This window comes from Caloenas nicobarica, chromosome Z (genome assembly GCF_036013445.1).
Source record: "Caloenas nicobarica isolate bCalNic1 chromosome Z, bCalNic1.hap1, whole genome shotgun sequence".
Taxonomy (NCBI): Eukaryota; Metazoa; Chordata; class Aves; order Columbiformes; family Columbidae; genus Caloenas; species Caloenas nicobarica.
Window position 1 is genome coordinate 510,275 of NC_088284.1, and position 20,757 is coordinate 531,031.

The 20,757-nt window shown below is 44.3% G+C and overlaps 2 protein-coding genes across 16 annotated transcripts in view; one reads left to right on the top strand and one right to left on the bottom strand.

Annotated features, from left to right (window-relative positions):
* Positions 1 to 12,594, top strand: part of ALPK2 (alpha kinase 2) — a 64,304-nt gene extending 51,710 nt beyond the window's left edge. The window contains exons 13-14 of one of the 7 annotated variants that reach the window (XR_010607908.1): positions 10,720 to 10,921; positions 12,512 to 12,594. Coding sequence is in view for 3 of the 7 variants with exons in the window: in XM_065657434.1 (XP_065513506.1) it covers positions 10,716 to 10,902 (187 nt within the window). In the remaining 4 variants the exon portion in view is untranslated. Of the gene's footprint in view, positions 1 to 10,715; positions 10,977 to 12,511 lie in introns of those variants that run through there. The other 6 variants (XM_065657434.1, XR_010607909.1, XR_010607911.1 and 3 more) reach the window with 6 other exon arrangements.
* Positions 12,595 to 12,695: 101 nt separating this feature from the next.
* The window catches only part of NEDD4L (NEDD4 like E3 ubiquitin protein ligase), a 152,263-nt gene continuing 144,201 nt past the window's right edge, over positions 12,696 to 20,757 (bottom strand). For all 9 annotated transcript variants that reach the window (XM_065657442.1, XM_065657443.1, XM_065657441.1 and 6 more), the window contains 8 exons: positions 20,245 to 20,340; positions 17,541 to 17,614; positions 15,923 to 15,983; positions 15,562 to 15,621; positions 14,934 to 15,041; positions 14,652 to 14,748; positions 14,085 to 14,157; positions 12,696 to 12,798 (listed from right to left, as the gene is read on the bottom strand). In XM_065657442.1, coding sequence (XP_065513514.1) covers positions 12,696 to 12,798; positions 14,085 to 14,157; positions 14,652 to 14,748; positions 14,934 to 15,041; positions 15,562 to 15,621; positions 15,923 to 15,983; positions 17,541 to 17,614; positions 20,245 to 20,340 — 672 coding nt within the window. The remainder of the gene's footprint in view (positions 12,799 to 14,084; positions 14,158 to 14,651; positions 14,749 to 14,933; positions 15,042 to 15,561; positions 15,622 to 15,922; positions 15,984 to 17,540; positions 17,615 to 20,244; positions 20,341 to 20,757) is intronic.

A 20,757-nucleotide genomic window follows, 5' to 3' on the forward strand; every position in this document is an offset into this window, starting at 1 on the left:
CGTTCAAAGAAGCACATTTACCAGCATTAATCCCACACTGTAACAGACAGAGGTGAGGCTTACGTTGCTGGGACAGTTTAGATCAGAAGAGGGAAAATGTCGTGGCCCTTGTGAGTCAATGGCTAGTGGTTAAAGATTACCTGTTCTGGTCATTCTGACTACTAGATAGAGAAAGATTAACTTAGAGCAGTATGAAGTAGAGCAAAGGTATTTAACCTGGAAACCATGATCTCTTCTGGTTTCTACTGAGGCTCAGTAAACGAAATTTATTTGAATTTCCCAATCATCAGGCTCATTACATCAGTTCTAGATCATCCTGGCATTCCACATAACGATTCAGCCTCTGACACATCTGACACAAAGAATTCAGGTTGAGGATTATCTTCTTGTTAAGGGTGTAAAGTCTGACAAACAATGTATCATCTGTGAAATTTCTGTTTCCCCAGCAAAATAGTTCTGGATAGAATTTAAGCAACTTGGATGTAAGCAGATGGCTAGCAGCTAAAACTTGGGTCTCTTTACGTGCTCCCTGTGCAGACGCCGTTACTGGGGTGCTCAGCTCAGCCTGCCCAGGCCAGCGCGGTGCTCCCCTGAGCCCCAGGGGTTCCTGGCGCGCGTGAGCCGCCGCGGCCGGGCAGCCGCTCGTGCAGCCTGCACATCCCAGGCACAGCACTGATCCCGGGCATCGCAAACCGCCGCAAAGTGAGCCACTTAGACGTTTACAAAGAACAGAAGATTCTTGTAACCTCCCATCCTTCCTACATTTTACCAGGAGGTTGCTGGGCCTCCCTCTCCCATACTGCGAGCACCCAGGGGCACAGCCAAAAACCTGCCCTGCTGGCCTGTGTACTAAAGTGTATAAAGTAGAAGCCAAGAAGTAGCCATGATAGGGCTACTTAAATACAGTTTGGTAGGCTGTTTTGGTTTTCTTTTCTATATTCCTCTGCACCTATTCCCCCAATTAAATGGAAAAATAACATGGCTATAATATCAATGTTTTGGAGACAAAGAGTAGTGACAAAAAAAGAAAAAAAATAGTCATCGTTTTATGTGACATTGCACACACTTTCCTTACCAAATGTAAGCTTTACACAGATGTCATATTTAGTCTAATCAGATAGTTTACTAAGTCATTTACTACCCTGTGCAGCATGAAATTGAATTTCACATGGTTATTCCAGTCCTGGATGCTACAGCTCTGCTGAACTGAAGTATTTTTCACAAATTGTGATTTCAAGACCTCAGAAAAAAGGAATTTGTTGTTTCTTTTCCTAGCGTGTCTCTATGGGTAGTGAGTGTTCCTGTGAACAGCGTGTCTGTAGGGGAGGGAATGGGCTTCTCAGGTACAGCTGGTCTCTGTGTGCCCAGATTGATGCAGGTGCTGAGCGTCAGGCGTTCTAAGTTCTCTTTATGTGTTAAAAAAGATTTCTGAAGTGAAAAGAGGACTAAAGCAAGAAAGGTATATTTGTTACTGCTATGGAAAGTATTTTCTTTCAGTAAGCAGAAGCTGGTTTTTGGTTGAAGGCCTGAATGGCTATAGCATTTTTTAACTGGCCTGTGATAACTATGAGCAGATTAGGTGCTGCAGGTAATTTGCACATAGAAACAACAGGGAGTGAAATATGGATCTTGAGCTCCAGACAAAATGAAGCAGTAGCAATTCCTGGCCAAGCACTGAGAACTGCAACACTATTTAACAAAAGTATCGAAAGAAGAATTAATTATCTACTTTACAGGCTGTAGAAACAGGGTTTGGGAGTTCCACAGGTGTTTAGACAAACAGCAAATTAGTGAGATTAGTGAGATCAGGTGTGAGGGTGGCTTGGGGGCCTTGCTATAGACTTCTGAGTTTGTAAAGTGAAACTCAGTGTGGTGAGGTCTGCAGAACGGCCTCTGTTAACCTGGAGAAGTTTGCCTATGGCACTGGATATTAAATGTACTGGATAGCACAGCTCTGGAGTTCTTGAGGCTGCTCTTCTGGACTGGCTCGGCTGGAGTGAGCGAGCTTACACCCGACAAGTAAGTGGACTTCTCGTCCTTGGCTGTAATAGGATGACTTGCATTTCAGTACTCAGTAATTAAAAGAGGAGGTGGTGTGCCCTCGGTGTGTTTTAGATTTGATGCCCTTCATAGAATAGATATATACGGGAAATGGGCTGGATTAGAAGTAAATCACCAGAAAACCTGTTCCCACCCCATCATTCATGCAGTCTGAGGGTAGTACAAAAAAATGATGTGGTTAATGGGATCAGAGGGGGCTGTGTGTTTTGGCTGGGGCATGTGTGATAGTGTCTGTGGTTTCTGTTCCCAGTGGGGTTGGGGCTTTCTGGGTGAGGTTGTTCAGGACAGAATAACAGGGCCTTGTCCAAATCAGCTCTGGAAATGGGGGGTTTGTAGCCACTAACTGAGCAGTGTGCACAGAGCTCCCAGAAATGTTTTGCTGAGGTGGGGTCCCAGAGCCAGTGCTGGTGGGGTCCCAGAGCCAGTGCTGGTGGGGTCCCAGAGCCAGTCTGATGGCCCAGGCTGAGGCGGTCCTGCCCCAGCGGTTCAGGTCTGGCTGTGCTGGGGCCTCCACACCGACTGGCATGTGCTGGTGTCTGAGAACAAAGAAATCTTATCCCACAACTCGCTGTGAAACAAAACCATTCAGTAATGTGGCTGGTGCTTGTGCATGTTCCTATAATTCGCTGTTGGTATGTGACTGTGCCAATGTGGGCTTCTTTGCAGAAGGAGCCTGAGCTCCGTGGAGTAAGGAAGAGTTTCTTACAGTCTCTTGGGTGGAGAGGGGAAGATTAGTGACTATATGCATGAGCTCTTTAAAAAAAAAACCTGTCTTTTTTTAAAGCTATTAGCAATTGGATGCAAATAATAGGAATTAGCTGCCTATGTAATCACATACCAGTTCAGATCACCAGAGCTTTGAATCTATTGCCATGACCTCATTAGTTTGCCAGGTTACACGATGTTGTGCTCAGAATACAGTTAAAAGTAAAATGCATTTGAGGCTTCCTTTTTTTTGTGCTTGACTTTTAATACCTCGTTGCATTGGTATTGGTGTTTGAAAGAGGAACCAGTTTGCTGGCCAAACTAATTTACTGGGGTTTTTTTTGACATGGATTGATGAAGATCCACTTGTGAAAGAGGTTGTTTTTAAAGGAAAAAAGTGGGGGAGGAGAGAGGAAAATTCTGTTTGGTTTGTAATAAGTATCTACTCTAAATATCTCTCTTGAAAACATTTTTATTCGGAGATACTGCTGAGATGTTTAGTGGTTGGTTGGTGTTTTTTTTTTTTGGACCGAGGTATCTGCTGTATTAGTCTATAATAACCCCTATAGGGATTATATTTCATGGCCATCGTATAGTCCCCATGATGCAATACGACACGTCTCTTCTGCCAAATCACTGCGGGCATCTTGCTGGTGTTTCTCAAGACACAAAGCATATATCTAAGCTACAATTTTCTCTATGTTCTGAACTTTTAAAAATATATGTTTAATCTCAGAGGAGTCGTTTAAAGAAGCCTGAATTTTATTTGGGATTGTTTGTTTATTTTAAAAGCTAAAACTTTCTACTGGCACTAAAACAACACTTTCCAACCTGTTATTTTTTTGGTTGTGTTGGTAGTCAATTCAACACATGCAGTTCTTGTTTTATTAATAGTAATCTCAATGAATTAATTTTTATTTTTATTAAGTAGAAGATAGACTTGAGTTCATATAAAGATCAAGTAAAAAATCAGTTATTTTCATGTTCAAGTGAGGACCTTATGTAATTTGCAGTAATTTCAGCATGATTTACTTTCAAGGCTCATTCAGGGATTCAGAAATTATTCTCTGCTTCCTAAGTTAAAAAAAAAAAAATTTTGCAGGATAGATTCTGTATGAAATGAAATGTAGAACTCACCTCCTGTTCCTAGAATACTCCTGAAAACTGGTTTGTCTTCTGAGCAAGTTTATTATGACTGGAGACACCAGAACACCACATGTAACAATCTGAATCTGTGTCCCCAGGGGAAATGGGTATTTGCTCTGGCTGTGAGCTGCTGTTTCCACACTGACACGAGGATCTGTTGCAGTGTCTGTGGTGCAGCTGCGCTGTGCAAAGGTGGCACCGGCACGGCTGTGCCCGGCACGGCTGTTAAACATTACCGGCCTGCCCGGGGCTTTGGTGGGACGTGGGATGGGGACAGGGCTGCGGTCCTCGGGGGTGCCTGTCAGGGCTGGTTCTCAGCAGAACCGGCTGCGGTTCCAGCGCCCGGTGCAGGTTCAGCTCCAGCTGCTGGAGGCTGTTGGGTTGTACGAGCATAGGGCTGGTTTTGGTGCCCCTGGGATAACGGGTTGTCACTGCGATACTCGGACTCTCAGCAGACTGACAATGTGCTAAACCAGTGTACTCTGGTGTGGAGAGGAACCTGTGTTTTAATGTTGTGAAATGTGCCTTCTGCTGGGGAAAAATGCACCTGCATTTCCAGTGTGGCTGGTAATTTGGGGTACGATATTCTCATGGATAGCTTGTTGGAGCTATTTCGCATACGTGAACTTCAGAATGTTAAATATTAATCATTCTTATCAGCCTTTTGTAAGCAGTAAGCCAACGTGCTGTTTTAAGTTCAGGTAAGTGAGCAAACGCTCTGGGGCTATTCATGAAACTGAGTGGCTTGTGTAGCAAGATTCAGTTTGTTTCACAGTTCTTAAATGCGAGCAGAACATCGAGTCCCATGCTAATTTAGGATTAGTGGGTAACTCAACAAGCACCACACTGCTGTGACAAGCAAGTCTGCGAAGTTCTGGAGTTTGTTGTAGATAATTTCTTGTCACAAGTGCTCAGTGAGCCAACCAGGAAAGGTGCCGTCCTAGAGTCTTGGCCACGGGGATCACAAGATGGTAGTTCAGGATTGTTGGTGTAACGCAAAAAAAGGTCAGCAGAGTTCTTGCCCGAGATTTCAAGAGAGCAAACAGAAGCAAAATATTTCAACTCAAGCGGAAATTTCAAACCTAAAATGTTTCTATTTAATTTGTAACTGCATTTTTATTTAATTCTTGAAAGCTGATATGAATATTACAGTTTGAATTAAAATTAAAACCAGTGCTTTTAAAGTGTTATTTATAATAACTATACTTTTTATTTGCATGAAGGTTTGTGTGGTTTGTGGGGTGTGTGGTTGGTTGGTTTGTTTGTGTTTTGTGTGTTGTTTGTTTTTTTAATCCAGCTTTCAGATACTATGGCTGGGGGCATGAGGACAACAGGAGAAAATGGCACAAACCACTGAAGGGTAATATGTGTTGCTTATTTGAGTTCTCTGATCCAGCACCTATTGAAGTGATGGGTATTGGATTAAGTCCCTAATTTTTAATAAAAATCAACATTCTCTCTCTGTTTCTTTAGTTCAGCTATTTTAAGGGTAAATTTTTCAGTCCAGAGGACCTTGTGTTCCATGGATGAGCATTTTAACAAGTTCGTTTGCTTGGCCTACTGATACTGTTGGTGTGACAGTTTAGACTTAAAGATTTTTTTCCATCTTGTTATCTGTACCTCATGGACAAATGTGTGTACTGTTAGCTGTACCTCATGGATGAATGTATGTACTGTTAGCTGTACTAAAGTGTAAAAGTTAGCAGGCAAAAAAGAAGTATGATACTGGGAAAGAGTTGGAATGCTTTTGTATGGAGAAACCATGCATCCCAAATCTGAAGAATGCCATGGCATCCAGAGCGGGAAATCCGCTTGATGTGGGGCTTTTTGTATTTGCAAGAAATGTAACAGATTTTGCCCAGCTGCAGCTGGGGATGCGAGGGGCAGTCCCCATAAAACCAAACCCAGGCCGTAGGAAAGCAGGCAGAGTGAGGCAGCAGTTGTCCGTTGTGTCTCTAGGAGTTTCTCATGGATCTGTAGTGGGCTTTTCAATGTATTTCAGGATATAATTCACATTTCGCAGTGTGAAAGGTTTTGCTGAGTGCCTGTCTGGGTTTCTGGGCGGTGTTCCCCTCCCACCATTGCCTGCCAATGGAACGGGGAGACGAGAACAAACAGGACATGCGGTGGGTGACCAGAGGACGGGCTCTGGTCGTTGGACTCTGGCCTCCAGCGCACGGACAGCTGTGGTCAAACAAAGATAGTGAAACAGATATATATGTGTATATACACATTGGCCTTAGAGGCAAAAAAGAAAAACGGTGGTTTTTGATTAGTAACTGTCCCACAGGAAAACCTGATGACAGTTTTTTCTGCAGATTAACTTAAAGTTGCTGTGGCAGTCAAATGAGTCTCAGGTCTCTTAAGTGCCGCTCACGCAGGTATTGTGGTGTTAGCTGTTCAGTGTGAAATGCTCTGGGTTTTCTCAGGCGGCACGGCTTTGTGGAGCAGTGGGTGCAGAGCTGCGCCCCTGCAGACGGTGCCTGGTTCTGCCTGCACCCCCGCACCCCAACACTCTCTTGTGCTGCCTGGTTTCTTTTTGTGGGCAGAAGATGCAGGATCCGTACCAGAAATACTTCCATAGAGGCTGCTGTAGATGGAACTGTCATTCAATACAAAATGTAAGAAACCATCACTTCCTAACTATGGTGAATATTTTATAACTGCCCTCTGAAGTGCTTTGAATTGCTGTTCTTCACAGCAGTGAAGCAATGGAGTGCAGGAGGTTTCTGGGATGGCAGGGAAAATGTTGGCAGTTGTGGGAACAGCCCTCGATTCCTTGGGCTCTACATGGACTGCAGAGGAAGGAAATTCCTAGAGTTGCACAAAATATTAACATCTAGCTGCTTCAAAGTGTGTAGTCTTTTGTTATTGCTCCATGTAAAGAAACCCTTAAAACTAAAGATATGTTCTGCATCACACTGAAATATTTAGAGGTACAGCAGAGAAGCATCTCTCCACTGCATGCGACTAATATTTGCTGAGCATTGATTTAGCGTCCCTCTCTGTTATTCTTTAACTTCAGTCCAAGGTTCAGAGTTTACCGTTTGTTTAAGAACTGATTTCGCAGGGAGGTCGTGTCCTCTGGCTAATCCAGCAGTGATGGGAGTCTGCAGAATGAAAATTGAGTTTACAACAACTTGGAGGAAATGTCTGAAGCCCATACAGAAAACCTCTATGGCACAGAGGTGTGTGCACATCCACAAACACAGCAGGACGTGTGAGCTGGGAGAAGTGTCAAAATGGAGCAATTGCTCCAAAATAGCAGAACAAGCAGAAGCTCTGGGTTTGTCCCACCAGTTTCTGCACATAAGCAGCAAAACTGAAGTTGTGCTTATACCTTGTGCAGTTGCACAGTATAACTTGCTGGAAATGGTAGATGTTTCAACCAGCTTCTAGGTTATTTGCAAAAACATTGTGGTAAATTATTAGACCACTGAAAAAAATATTTGGATCTGAAAAAATAAGCCAGAAGCGTAACATTTAAAAATAGTTGCACTGTTTTACACTACTGATAGTTATCAAAGAGGAAAATGCACTGAAATTTAAAGTCAAAACCATGTGTTAATAAGGTTGAGATACGGGGGTCAGGGGAAAAGATAATAGATCTCTTTATGTTTGTAACGAGTATATCTTTTTAATTGTATTTTATTGCACTTTAAACTCAAAAGTCTATTCTGTAAAGCTAATGATACAACCACAGCAAGCGGCAGAAAATAAATCGGGTGAAAACTGCAGATGCATTTGAACAAGAATAAATTGAACTTGAACAAGGCTCTCAATCACAATCTGGGGAAGATAATCAATGGTGATCATCAAGAGATGATTTATCTCTGTGGTCCCTGTATGGACTGTTTGAAGCGGGAGCAGTTCCCGTCGGGTTGCCGTAGCAAACCTGGGGACCTTTCCATGTAATGCTAGTGGCTCGGGTGTGGAGTTACCTTTGGAACGAAAGAAAAGGCTGAAATTCAGCTTGTCATTCAGGTGGTTTGAAACACGGAAGGTTGCTGGAGCAGGGCTTGGCTCTGAGAAGAGAGTACATTGGTTTTTAATGGTATTTCAGCCATGATTGCCAGTAGGTTTTCAATGCCCAAATTCTCATTAGTTATAACTAAGTATTCAACAATAACTGTAATTCTCACATGCACAATTGCCGTGCTTGATTAATGTCCTAATACACATAATGAATTTCTGGGCATTAGCATTTACTAGTTGCAAGGTCTGTCTGCCCTGCCATTCTGCGGACAAGGGAAAATGACCATAGACACTGTGCGCAAACTGCTGTTCATCCTGGAATTTCCCATGATGCAAGAAACTATTCTTTTAAAATATATCAATTCTGTGGTTATTGATGTGCAAAGAAGCCGTCACCCCTGCAGTGGGTCCTTGAGCTGCACAGCCCTGCTGTTTGAAGTGCCTTTGCTGGAAGCGCTGCTGTTTGCACCACTCTTGGGCTGTTTTGTCGGAATCTGCAAATCAGGTACTTGTCCAGCTGGACCTTTAATTTGATCTGGTATACGGGTTCTTGTTAATGAAGGTAAGCGTAAAAAAGAACAGGAATTAATTTGGATAGCGTAGGATTTTTCATTTGTGAGTGGCTGCAGAGGTATTGATTTGGGATCTGAATACACTGACATGGGGCTCGGCCGGTTTTGCTTAAAAGCCAGGAGAGTTTGTCACAGCTGGATTCTGTGTTGGAGACTGACACTGAGTCCACCTGCAGCTCTCTTCAGCACTGGTAATAGCTGAGACACGCACTGTGTTCCTAAAGGGAGCTGTTTAGTCAGAAGTATGAGGTGTGGGTTTTCGTGGGGTTTGTGGTGGTGGTGGTTTTGGTTTGTAGTTAAATTAGGCATTCACACTGAGAACGGAAAAGGCAATATTAGTTCCATTGCTGTTAATAGGACATTGTTCTTACCACTACATCGGAATTATAACCCTGAAAATCAACCCAAATTTCCCAATAGGCAGACTTGTATTGTTAAACTGAACTTCAGTTGGTTGCAAGTATTTTGTTTGTAGTTTGTACATTATTGTGGGCTGCAGAAAATTCATAGAAAATGTGCAATAAGAATGATAGAACATTCACACTTATTTCAGGTATGGCTTAAACAGAACAAGTTTTTGAGTGTGCTGCTCTGTGTGGTCCCTGCAGAATCGCACTGTTCCAGAACCTCTCATGGGAGCCTGATGGAATATTGCAGTTCTTGTATTAAAATAGTGATGGGAGATAACGGTCAGAAGCTGTGAGAGGTGCAAGTTTTGTGTTCTGTCTGGTGACACTTTGTGAGAGAACATTGCGTAATCACTGACCTGATGTTGATTGCTCAAATCCTGAGCAAGTTGCCTTCTGCAGGTGCTTGTGCACCAGTGACCAGTATCCACTGGAAACTTTTCTCAGGAACACCTTTTTATTCAGCTAAAAACATTATGTGAATGACTGTTCCATGAAGGCAGTGAGGATCATGGGGGAAAATCTGGGAACCACTTCTACAGCAGCTGAAATTTGTGGTTGGTGTGTTTAATCACTTAAAAATAAAGGAGGTGCAGCTGTGAGTGCACGTGGGCTCCCCCCCGGAGCAGAACAAAGCTTCGGGCAGACAGGAAATACAGCTGAAGTATAAAATGCTGTAGCTTCTATAATTCTTTATTAAATATTTTATTAAGTTGCATCATTTCATTACAACAACTTCATTTTGTCACATTGAGCTTTTGCTGTCAGGAAAACAAACAACAATTTCTTTCACTGCTCTTCAGAAAATAAATGGAAAAAAATGACATTTGTCCATAAAGAAATCCTTTCTCCACAGTGTATCAAATCTAACCACAGTTTAAAGCTGTATTAATTGTGAAAATGAATGTTATTTAAAAGTTGTACTTTTAAAATGAATTTTAAGGTAGTTTAGCATAATTTTGAAGAGCCATCTAGTAGGAGGTGATTTTACAAAAAACAAAACCAAAAAATCAGTGTGAATTTAATCTGGAATGTTTGACACTTCTGTATGTTTGGAAATATTAATAATCTTGTTTTAAATCCGTTTAAAAACTTATGTTCACCAACACAGAACATAGCAATATTGTTTTCTGGAGTCTTGTCTTTGTGTTTTGACGCTCGTAAGGGCTCAGCAGCCGCCTGGAGTCCAGTACAGCGATTGAAGTACAGAAACGCAACATGCGCTGGGCTGTGTGGGTGCAAACTCTGTGTATTGTTACAGCTATTAAGAAAGCACAAGGTTTATGTGAAAACAATTTAGAAAAGGGAAAAAAAACCAAAACCCAACATGTAAGTGGAGGATGAACCTGGACAAACAGCCGCTGGTGCGTGGGACAGACCCGCTGGGTGTGTGACATTAATATCATTGGATTCCAGTCTGATAAGCGTCCCATGCATTTCAGATGTGCATTACTTAGTGCAGCATCCTAACAGATGGATGAAGGCTGCACTGCAGGGTTTTTTCTTTGTTGTTCTAATTTTAAATACAAAAGAAAGTTTTAAAATGTACATTAGTTTTCTTCTCTTTTTACTTGAGATGTCCAATCCAGTAGTGTACCTTTTTTTTTTTCCCTTGCTTTTTAGTAGCAAACAAGTAATGGTTTAAGTACCACCTTTATGATTGCCATTTATTAGCAAAAATAAGGAGCTGAATAGACCCTTTAAAAATACTTTTGGGCCGTTTTGTGGTGAATGGGCTAAACTGCAGCTGTACCAGTGTGCGCTATGGTACAAGTCCCACTGGAGTGTTTGCTGCTTTGTGGTTTAGATGTTTGAGGTGAATGACATTTAGCTACCCTTTTTTTCCTAGAAAGATGCCTTTGGATGCAGCTGGAGATCCAGAAGGACTCCAGGATGGACAGTCTAGAATCCAGCTCAGATCCCAGTGGCAGCACTGTGGCTTTTGTTACAAGAGCTCTGCAGAAGAAAATCCCTTTCCTCTGCGACTCCGCACAGTGACACCATTTACTTTGCCTTGTCGTTTACTGCCAAACTGAAGGTAACACCACACTGAAGGTGAGTGGCAATACTTGGATTTACCTCATTCTCTCTGCCTTCCCCCCAGCACTCAGATACAGTCCATTTCCTCATGTTTGGGCTCTCATCACATGTGAAAGGTCAAAGCAATGTCAGGAAACTCAACAGCAAATGACCTTTAGCCTGTGTTCAAGTAACAGAGCAACCTTGCCCATGCACCTGTTAGTGCTGCAAACTCTGTTAGTGCACGACCACTGCGCAACATTCCTGCTCAGGGCTCCTGCTCCTGCCCAGCCAGCTGGAAACGCTCTGGCAGTGAGCTGAGATTTGGTTTTGGCACATGGCAGCATCTTGCTTCAAAAGCATTAAAGGGGTTCTTGGGGAAAAGCCTTTCTGGAGGTAAGTCTGTGGGCAAAACTTACCAAACTGCATGTTAAACTGCTGCAGCTGTACCCTCGAACCTGCTCTGGTACTGTTGTCATCATTTAGCTTCAGTGGATCAAACACAAATCTTTCACTTTTAATCCGTCACAAAAGAGATGCAACTCTGATATTATAGTTTAAGCATGCAACATGTCATAGGTAACAAAATTGATTAGATAGCAGTGTATATTAAATAAATCTTTGTGATTAAGTAAAAAATAAATCACAAAAACAATTGCTGAGAACATGTCTGCAGGCTCAGCTCTACATCTGTTTGTTTTTTTTCTTTTATACATCAGCAGCAGCCAAATTCACAATTGATAGATATTGCACCAGAAAGACATGTGCAGTGAGAAGGAATATAATCACATTAATGTTTATGGTAAAAACCAGATATGATTTTCATGTGTTACATAAAGTGCCTTTAGAGTGGGTGCAGTTAGAAACAAACAAAACCCCATTGTTATTTATATATCATCAGCAAATGCATACAAATAGGAGACAAAACAGATCTGTTTTCCATAGTGCCAAATCACACAGTGCCAGGTTTCATTCAAAATGCCTCCATTGCAAACAGTAAAGAGGAAAGGATAATAAAAGAATCACTATACAAAGATAATGACAGGGTTAAGCATATTTTCCTAAAATGATTAATGCCAACCCTACCCCAAAATGTTTTATAGTACACGTAAATATTAGCAATAATGAGGCAATTTCTTTATTGAGCATGAGATTTGGCATGCCATGGTATGATTCTCCGTTGACTTGTAACTATTCTAATATTTATACAAAAATGCAACATCCAGTCCATAATTCTGGATACAGAAAAATATTTATGTGCTCAATGAAAAGAGTTGCTCTCCATACATGGCTCACGTAGAGCTTATTTCCAACACAGCTTTCTCCTACTTTCTTAATGGTTTGGGAACATGAGGCTCAAAATGTGTTCTGAAGAAATGACACTGGCATCAAGTCTGGTATGAAATTAAGAAAAATGCTCATTTTTCCAAGTATATGATATTTAATTGTAATGAAATAAAATCTGAAAATGTCTAAATCAATTAAAGTAAACATGAGTTGTAATACTATACCTGTAAAATGATTAATTCCATTCATTGTCATTAGAAATTATGTAAAATATTTATTAAGGGCTTTGCCTACAGAGGCACAACATAAATAGAGTAAGTCCTGCTGAAATGTGATCAGAGTCCAGGTGGAGCAGTTGTGAACCTGCTGTGGAAGCGCCGGGCAGCCCCGCGGGTGACAGTCCCAGCGGATGGGGCAGCGGCACCCAAGGGTTTGCTCCGTGAACCTGCCAGAGCCACCGAGTCCCTCAGGCAAACGCAAAAGTGCAAGCGGAACTTGCTTGAAGGGCGAAAAAGGCGACGTTTTAATCCACTCCTTCAAATCCTTGAGCGTTTTCAACTGCCATGAGTAGCTTCTCTCGCAAATCTTCAAAAGATTCATAAAGAGGTAAGTCTAGGCGATTAAAGCTGAAATGTAGAAGGAAAAGAACTGTTTAATTATCCACTGAAAAACACACATAATTTTAAAGACATAAGAAACATTGACTGATTTGGGGGCCTTAGCAGAGGATGTATCTTATTGTCCAAAGGGGCGCAACGGCCGCAGTGTCCTCTGCAAACCGAACTGGTGCTGGTGGTCCCCAGGGTGGCACCGAGCCCAGCCCTGCCTGGCCGCCTCAGCCTCCAGAAACAGCTGTGCGGCTGAGAGGGGGAATTTGTTAAAAAACATTTGGGAAAGGAAAAAAACCCCAAACAACCAGAAAAGCCCCACCATCTGTTTAGCTGACTGAAAACATGTCATTGTTAAAAAGGCTGGTTTTCCCAAGACTCAGCAAAGATGTTGTGAATTTGTGGGACAGACTCTGCCCTCTGGGAGAGAGATGAAACGTCCAAAAGAAGGTCTTGAAAAGGTCCTGTAAAATCTAGCTAAAGTCTAACAGATAATTGAAACATAAAGAGGATAGGTTGATTTTGGAACGTGGTAAGGCTTTTTTGGTGTTTTTTCTAACAGAACTTTTTACACAGTTTCCTAAGGCAAAGGCCCTGGGAAGCCGTGAGGTGTTTGTGGTGGAGGGACAGGCATGACAACCACCTGTCCGTGACATCTGGGGACTCTGCAGCGGCACCGAGGATCCTGCTCCGAACACGGCGCGTTCCTGTGCGGTGCTTCACGTGCTCCCACCCGGAGCGTGTTGCAGGTACCTTACGTGAACAGACTCTTACGTATTTGATATGGGGAAAAGTCTTCTAGCAGAAGAGATTCAAATTACTTCCATTTTGTCAGAATGTCAGTTTAATTGCCCAGTGCTTAAAGCAATTTGCAGGCTACCATAGCACTTCAAATATGATAGTTAACATTTGGTCTATAGGGGTAGCCATTTCTTCAAATGTAGTATAAAACAAAGTGGGAAACAGCTATTTCTTCTCTCTAGCACACATTCTAACACACAAGGAGTTACCAGAAGTCCTGAGTTGAAAGGGTTACTTGGCATACAATAAAATAGCATTACAGTGTCTGTGGAAAAGGCAGAACAGCCACTCCCTGCGTGAGCGCAGCCCTTCTCGCGTGCAGGGACGCAGTAGCTGTTCCTTTTAGACGTGCGCACGCACGTGTAGGTGTCAGAGTATCCCGTTCTATCAAAAGCTGTCTGAGCCAGAGCTGTGTGTTAAGAGATGCACAGGCAGCGGTTCCCCCTTTCCTGGCAGTATAACAATCCTGAAAAGCCGTATAACTTTATGCTTTTCTGACTTACCATGTGTGAGCTCTGGGCAGTTTATCAGGAGTTCCCCATTGCTCTATTGTAAACAGCTGAGGACCATTTGAACCTGGGTGAAAATGAAAATCATATGAAATATCAATTGCTGGACACTACAGAGACTACCTAAATGTTATTTTAAAAATTAAATGCTTGCATAAATTTTAGGCTAGATTTTTCAGCTGGTACAAACTCTCTTAATTAAAACTACACTGAAGGAAATAGGAATATGGTTATTGTTCCATGTCCAGTTAGCTCGTTAAGTTTGTCTGACTACCTTTGCATGCAATACATATAATGCACAAGAAGTAGCATGGATATTAACACTGAAAAACTGCCGGTTAAACACGCGTTCTCCTCTAGTTCACATGGCATGAATATTTTGTTTGGAAGGCAGGAGAGCGCTGACATACAGAACTTCACTGCCTCTCCACGTGCTCCCCCGAATTCTCCTGTGCTCTTGGCACCCAGAGGAGCATCCTCGCATGGGGCTCCGAGGCTGCAATGACCAAGTTTCAGGAGGCGCCTGCGGGGCCGTTCTGGGGCAGTTGGAAGGGAGCTCACCGTAAAGTTCAGCAAATCCGTTCATAGGCACACGGGACGTCCCCGTAACAAACTGCAGCAACCGAATCCGCTTCTCTGCATCCATCAGAAGAACGGCCTGTTGACAAACACACACGTCACAGTCTTTTCACTGCTATGGCTGTAGAAATTGTTAAAAAACAAAACCTGGGTAAATTGTCTATATCAGACTGTAATAGACATGTAACGGGCTCCACAAAACAACACAGTAACTTTGACTTTTCAGAACAGCCGGAGAAGCCAAATGTGACAAACCAGTATTACCTTCCAGAACCACTGGATAACGGGATGATTTGGGCAGTAACCGTTTTTGTAGATTGTGTGTTGTCTCCAGTCGTTAACATCAACGTCGCCAAGGCCACACATCAGTAACTGCACATGGAAGTAAATTGTTAGGGTGTTAACTGAAGACAGGATTGCCTTATCCTGGACACTTAATCAGAAAAACAAGGTCACACCTGCCCTCTGTTACCCAACCTGTTAAACTGCTATGCAGTGCAAATATCAACGCAAACACAAAGGGGAGTTGAGCTTCTCTTCAGGAGAGTTCTCACAGAATATTTCATTTTTCTGGAGAAACGCTGTCTGCTGCTGGGTGTGTGTGCGTCACCTGGCAGTGTCTGCTGTGGGACTTCGCTCGCAATTTCACTGGTATAGGCATAATGGCATTAGCTCCTTACATGCTTTACATATGCACACACTCAACCGCCTCACTGAATAATTACAATTTTTTGTGCTTTTATGTGATGTATAGATTTATTAATTAGGGAGAAAAATCTCATTTCCAGCTATAAGCAAAGCATCTTTGCAAATTATAATGAACCTAGAACATATCTTTTTGTGATGAGCATTATGAATCTGTTGTTTCTGGATTTCAATTAAACAAACTCACCTCTAGTTCATTTTCATCAAAAATTTTAATCAGATCAATAGGAAGAAGTTCTGTGAATCCCTAACAGAAAGTAAAGCAAAGTTAAAATCATCATATCACATAAAATTAAGTTTTATCTAACTGGATCTTTGGCTTTAGAAATGAATGACTAAATTTAAACTTGAAAGAGAATGACCTTATTCTTATCAGGGAAGGATTATATATTCTTATACAAGGTGAAGCTGTGAAATCATAAAATCATTCCAGGACTTGTGCGGTTATGCAAAGCTCCCCACTCCCGTAACGCAGACACTCATGTATAAGAAGTCTGCATTAAAAAAAATATTTTTGGGGAAAAACCCCGGCAGGTAAAGTGCCTTACCTCCAAAAATGCATTCATTTGTTTCTGAACTCTGTTGACAAACCTCCACTGGATGACCAGGCTGTAGGAAATAAACAGAAACACGTAAGTATTCTCATCAGAAACTGCAACCTCAGTGCTTCCACGTTTCCACAGCCCTCAAGAGTTCCAGTTTCCCATCTGCACCCTCAGCCACCTCCCAGCCACACTCTGACACTGGGGAAACTGAGCAGCGTTTTATTAATCGTGCAAAATTATCTGTGTGACTGATGGAAATGATGGAAAAAATCAGCGCCTATGACCAGGTTCTGGTTTGAACATGTTCACGTTAGCACGCAACACAAACTCTGCACACGCGCTTCCATGTTCTATAGCTCTGACTCCTCTCCATCCCAGGGAGTGTTTAATGCAGCGGTGCCAGGTGAGACGCTGTTAACCCTTTGTCCTCTGGAGATGAACTCCAGGAACGGCTGGCGCACGCTTTACTGTCATCTGGAATCTTACTATTGCCTGCAATCTCGACTCGGGATGGATGGTGTATTTACTGTTAGTAGTAGGTACCTAAATAATTAGACATTCCATTCTTCCAGAGCTCTGAGTAATTAACAATTCCCATCAAAGTCTACAAAATTTGAGGATAGATGTAATTCCATATAACAGACTGCCTATAAATAAATACATGAAGAAAACGTGCAGTATCGAAGGAAAAGGCCTGTATTTCAATGCCAACCACCTCATAACATTAGCAGCTAACGAGTCAGTTTATCTATCTTCCTTTGTTGCTGCAATAAACATTGTACAATAAAATAATGCAAACAAATCACCAGATTTCCTATTAGGCAATGATACTTCATTATCTACATGATGTCTGTGATCCCGCATAAGCACTACATATGCGTGAGAATTCATCATTTGGATGTTACGACACAAAAATAAAATTATAATTGTTGCATTAATCATTTCCAAATGAGAGCACACAAGTATTGACTTTGAAGTCAAAAAAATACTGTAACTAGCCACGACAGAGGTATCTGGATGTGAACCTAACCGAGTTCTGAATTCTGGCTCACACATTTTGAAAGAGCTTTTTCATTTCTGCACTGTATTGAGGTGATAGAGATAAAAGTTTATGATGTCTAATATTTTGCATCTTAATACTGATAAAAAAAAGACGTGACTGAAAAATTAAAGAGCTGAGAGTACAAATATATTACATACAAAATAATGAAAAAAAAAATCATAAAAGCAGAAATGTCTTCTTGTTCCACCATGACAGCCAAATCAGTGTAACACAACATTGCAGGCGAGAGGAACAAAGTACAAAGTTCTCCTCTTATGCGGAAACATTTACAGATGAAGCCCGCAGGACCAGCAAATCCAAACGTGGTCAGTTAGCAACCCCAGCCCTCCGTGTCCCTCACAGCCACCCACCCACAAAACACAGCGTAAGTCATAGAAAAGGTTAAAATTCAAACTTTCTAAGGATTAGGGTATCAACAGTGGTAACAATAAGATTTTCTTTAAAGGATCTCTGCTGATCGGTTGTAGTACAAAGTACAGTAACTGCAGTTGGGTCAATTCTAAGACAAGTACAACTGTGCTTTCTTACAGCCAGGAGAAATTCCATAAAATCACGTACTCAATGTATTCCCTTTTGTTTTCATTTGTTACCATGATTTCTGACCCATTTGGCTTCAGGTCAACTTGATATGTCTGTATTTGGAAAAAAAAAAACCAAACACAACAGGACATTAATTCAGGGCAGCTTTCTCACAAAATCCACTGTCCTTGAGCAGCATTTTACACGTAGTATCAGAAAATTATTATATTATAGTGGGTAATGAGACATCGTTTAAAAATGGCATAAATAGGAACAAATTATTATATGATCATTTGTAAGACTGAGTCTTGATTCATATTCATTAGCAAGTGAGCAAATCATTCCAAGAGGGGAGAAGGGAAATGGGGGAGAGAGGGAGAGGGGAAAGAGGGGAAAAGGGGGAGAGGGGAAAAGGGGGAGGGGGGGGAAAAGGGGGAGGGGGGGGAAAAGGGGGAGAGGGGGGGAAAGGGGAGGGGGGGGAAAGGGGGGGGAAGGGGGGAGAGGGGGGGAAAAGGGGGAAAAGGGGGAGAGGGGGAAAAGGGGAGAGGGGGAAAAAGGGGGAGAGGGGGGAAAAGGGGAGAGGGGGGAAAAGGGGAGAGGGGGAAAAGGGGAGAGGGGGGAAAAGGGGAGAAGGGGGGAAAAGGGGAGAGGGGGAAAAGGGGAGAGGGGGGAAAAGGGGAGAGGGGGGAAAGGGGGAGAGGGGGGAGAGGGGGGAAAGGGGGAGAGGGGGGAAAGGGGGAGAGGGGGGAAAGGGGGAGAGGGGGGAAAGGGGGAGAGGGGGGAAAGGGGGAGAGGGGGAAAAAGGGGGAGAGGGGGAAAAAGGGGGAGGGGGGGGAGAGGGGGAAAAAGGGGGGGGAAGGGGGGAAAAGGGGGGGGAAGGGGGGGAAGGGGGAAAAAGGGGGGGGAAGGGGGAAAAAGGGGGGGAAAAGGGGGAAAAAGGGGGAGGAGGGGGAGAGGGGGAAAAAGGAAAAAGGGGGAGGGGGGGAAAGGGGGAAAAAGGGGGAGAGGGGGGAAAAGGGGGAGAGGGGGGGAAAGGGGGAAAAGGGGGAGAGGGGGGTGAAAGGGGGAAAAAGGAGGAGGGGGGTGAAAGGGGGAAAAAGGGGGAGGGGGGGAAAGGGGGAAAAAGGGGGAGAGGGGGGAAAAGGGGGAAAAAGGGGGAGAGGGGGGAAAAGGGGGAGAGGGGGGTGAAAGGGGGAAAAAGGGCGAGAGGGGGAAAAAGGGGGAGAGGGGGGGAAAGGGGGAAAAAGGGGGAGAGGGGGGGAAAAGGGGAGGGGGAGAAAAGGGGGGGAAGGGGGAGAGGGGGGAAAAGGGGGAAAAAGGGGGAGAGGGGGAAAAAGGGGAGAGGGGGGAAAGGGGGAAAAAGGGGAGGGGGGGAAAGGGGGAGGGGGGGGAAAGGGGGGGGGAAGGGGGAAAAAGGGGGAGAGGGGGAAAAAGGGGGGGAAAAAAGGGGGGGGAAGGGGGAGAGGGGGGAAAAAGGGGAAAAAGGGGAGAGGGGGGAAAAGGGGGGGGAAGGGGGAGAGGGGGAAAAAGGGGAGAGGGGGGAAAAGGGGGAGAGGGGAGAAAAAGGGGAGAGGGAGGAGAGGGGGGAGAGAGGGGAAGGGGGGGGACAGAGGGGAATGGGGGGGTAACAGGGGGGAAGAAGGGGGAGGGGGGGAAGGGGGAGAGAGGGGGGAGAGAGGGGGAAGGGGGGAACGGGGGGGGAAGGGGAGGGGGGGGAAGGGAGAGGGGAGGGGGGAGAGGGAGAAAAAGGGGGAGAGGGGGAAATGGGGGGGGGAGAGGGGAAAGGGGGAGAATGGGGGGGGGAGAGGGGAATAGGAGGGAGAGGGGGGGAAAGGGGGAGAGGGGAATGGGGGGGGAGAGGGAAATGGGGGGGGAGAGGGGGAAATAGGGGGGAAAGGGGGAGAGGGGAATGGGGGGGGAGAGGGAAATGGGGGGGGAGAGGGGGAGAGGGGATTGGGGGGGAGAGAGGGGAATGGGGGGGAGAGAGGGGGAAAAGGGGGAGAGGGAAAAGGGGGGGGAAGAGGGAAAAGGGGAAGAGGGGAAAGGGGGGGGAAGAGGGGAAAGGGGGGGGAAGAGGGGAAAGGGGGGGGAAGAGGGGAAAGGGGGGGGAAGAGGGGAAAGGGGGGGGAAGGGGGGGAAGAGGGGAAAGGGGGGGGAAGAGGGGAAAGGAGGGGGAAGAGGGGAAAGGAGGGGGAAGAGGGGAAAGGGGGGGGGAAGAGGGGAAAGGGGGGGGAAGAGGGGAAAGGGGGGGGAGAGGGGAAAGGGGGGGGAGAGGGGAAAGGGGGGGGAAGAGGGGAAAGGGGGGGGAGAGGGGAAAGGGGGGGGAGAGGGGGAAATAGGAGGGAAAGAGGGGGGAGAGGGGGAAAAGGGGGAGAGGGGATTGGGGGGGGGAGAGGGGATTGGGGGGGGGAGAGGGGATTGGGGGGGGGGAGAGGGGATTGGGGGGGGAGAGGGGATTGGGGGGAGAGAGGGGAATGGGGGGGAGAGAGAAGGCAAAAGAGACGTGAGAAGAAGGGAAGAGAGAAGGAGGAAGAGGAGAAGACCTTTGTCACTCAGCTTCCCGGCCTGCTCATGCCGGGGGCATCACTTCCTCTGGCAGCCCCGTTCAGGAGGGGCTGCTGCAGCTGGCCCATACTGAGCAGTAACACCCGTCCTGAGCATCGTCACAGCCGGGAGATGCTGCTCATATGGAATTTCTTTTTGGCAATAACCAATGATAACTTTGGGGATAACCTTTACATACCTGTCCAAAGTTTTCCTCATCTATGCAAAACATGAGATCCAGCTCTGTAGGGTCATTTTCTAGAATCCACTTCAAAGAGTTGTAGTATTCGCTATCCTACAGCAGATTTTAATTATACAAAGTTTAAATATGAACATTAAATGTATAGTTTAACTTTAAATTGAACAAATAAAACCATCTTAAACCAGAACTCCAAAAGGGCTGGAAAGATGAGAACTCGTTTCCACAGCTACTGTAAAGCAGGGTAACATGGATTACTTTACTCATATGTATTTTTCTTAGATGCTACATTTGTAGATTCATGTAATTTTTCTTAATTGCACCATTATACAACACAATAAACTGACTCTACATATCTTATTAGGTAAAGATGTATATAGTGGTTTCAAGTGATTGGTTAGAAAATGTCTTCTTGATACAACTGTACGTTCTTTTCAACACAAGTTATTAATATATATCACGCCACTACAATGATAATACATGATACAATAACTGACTGCATTGCTGTTACTA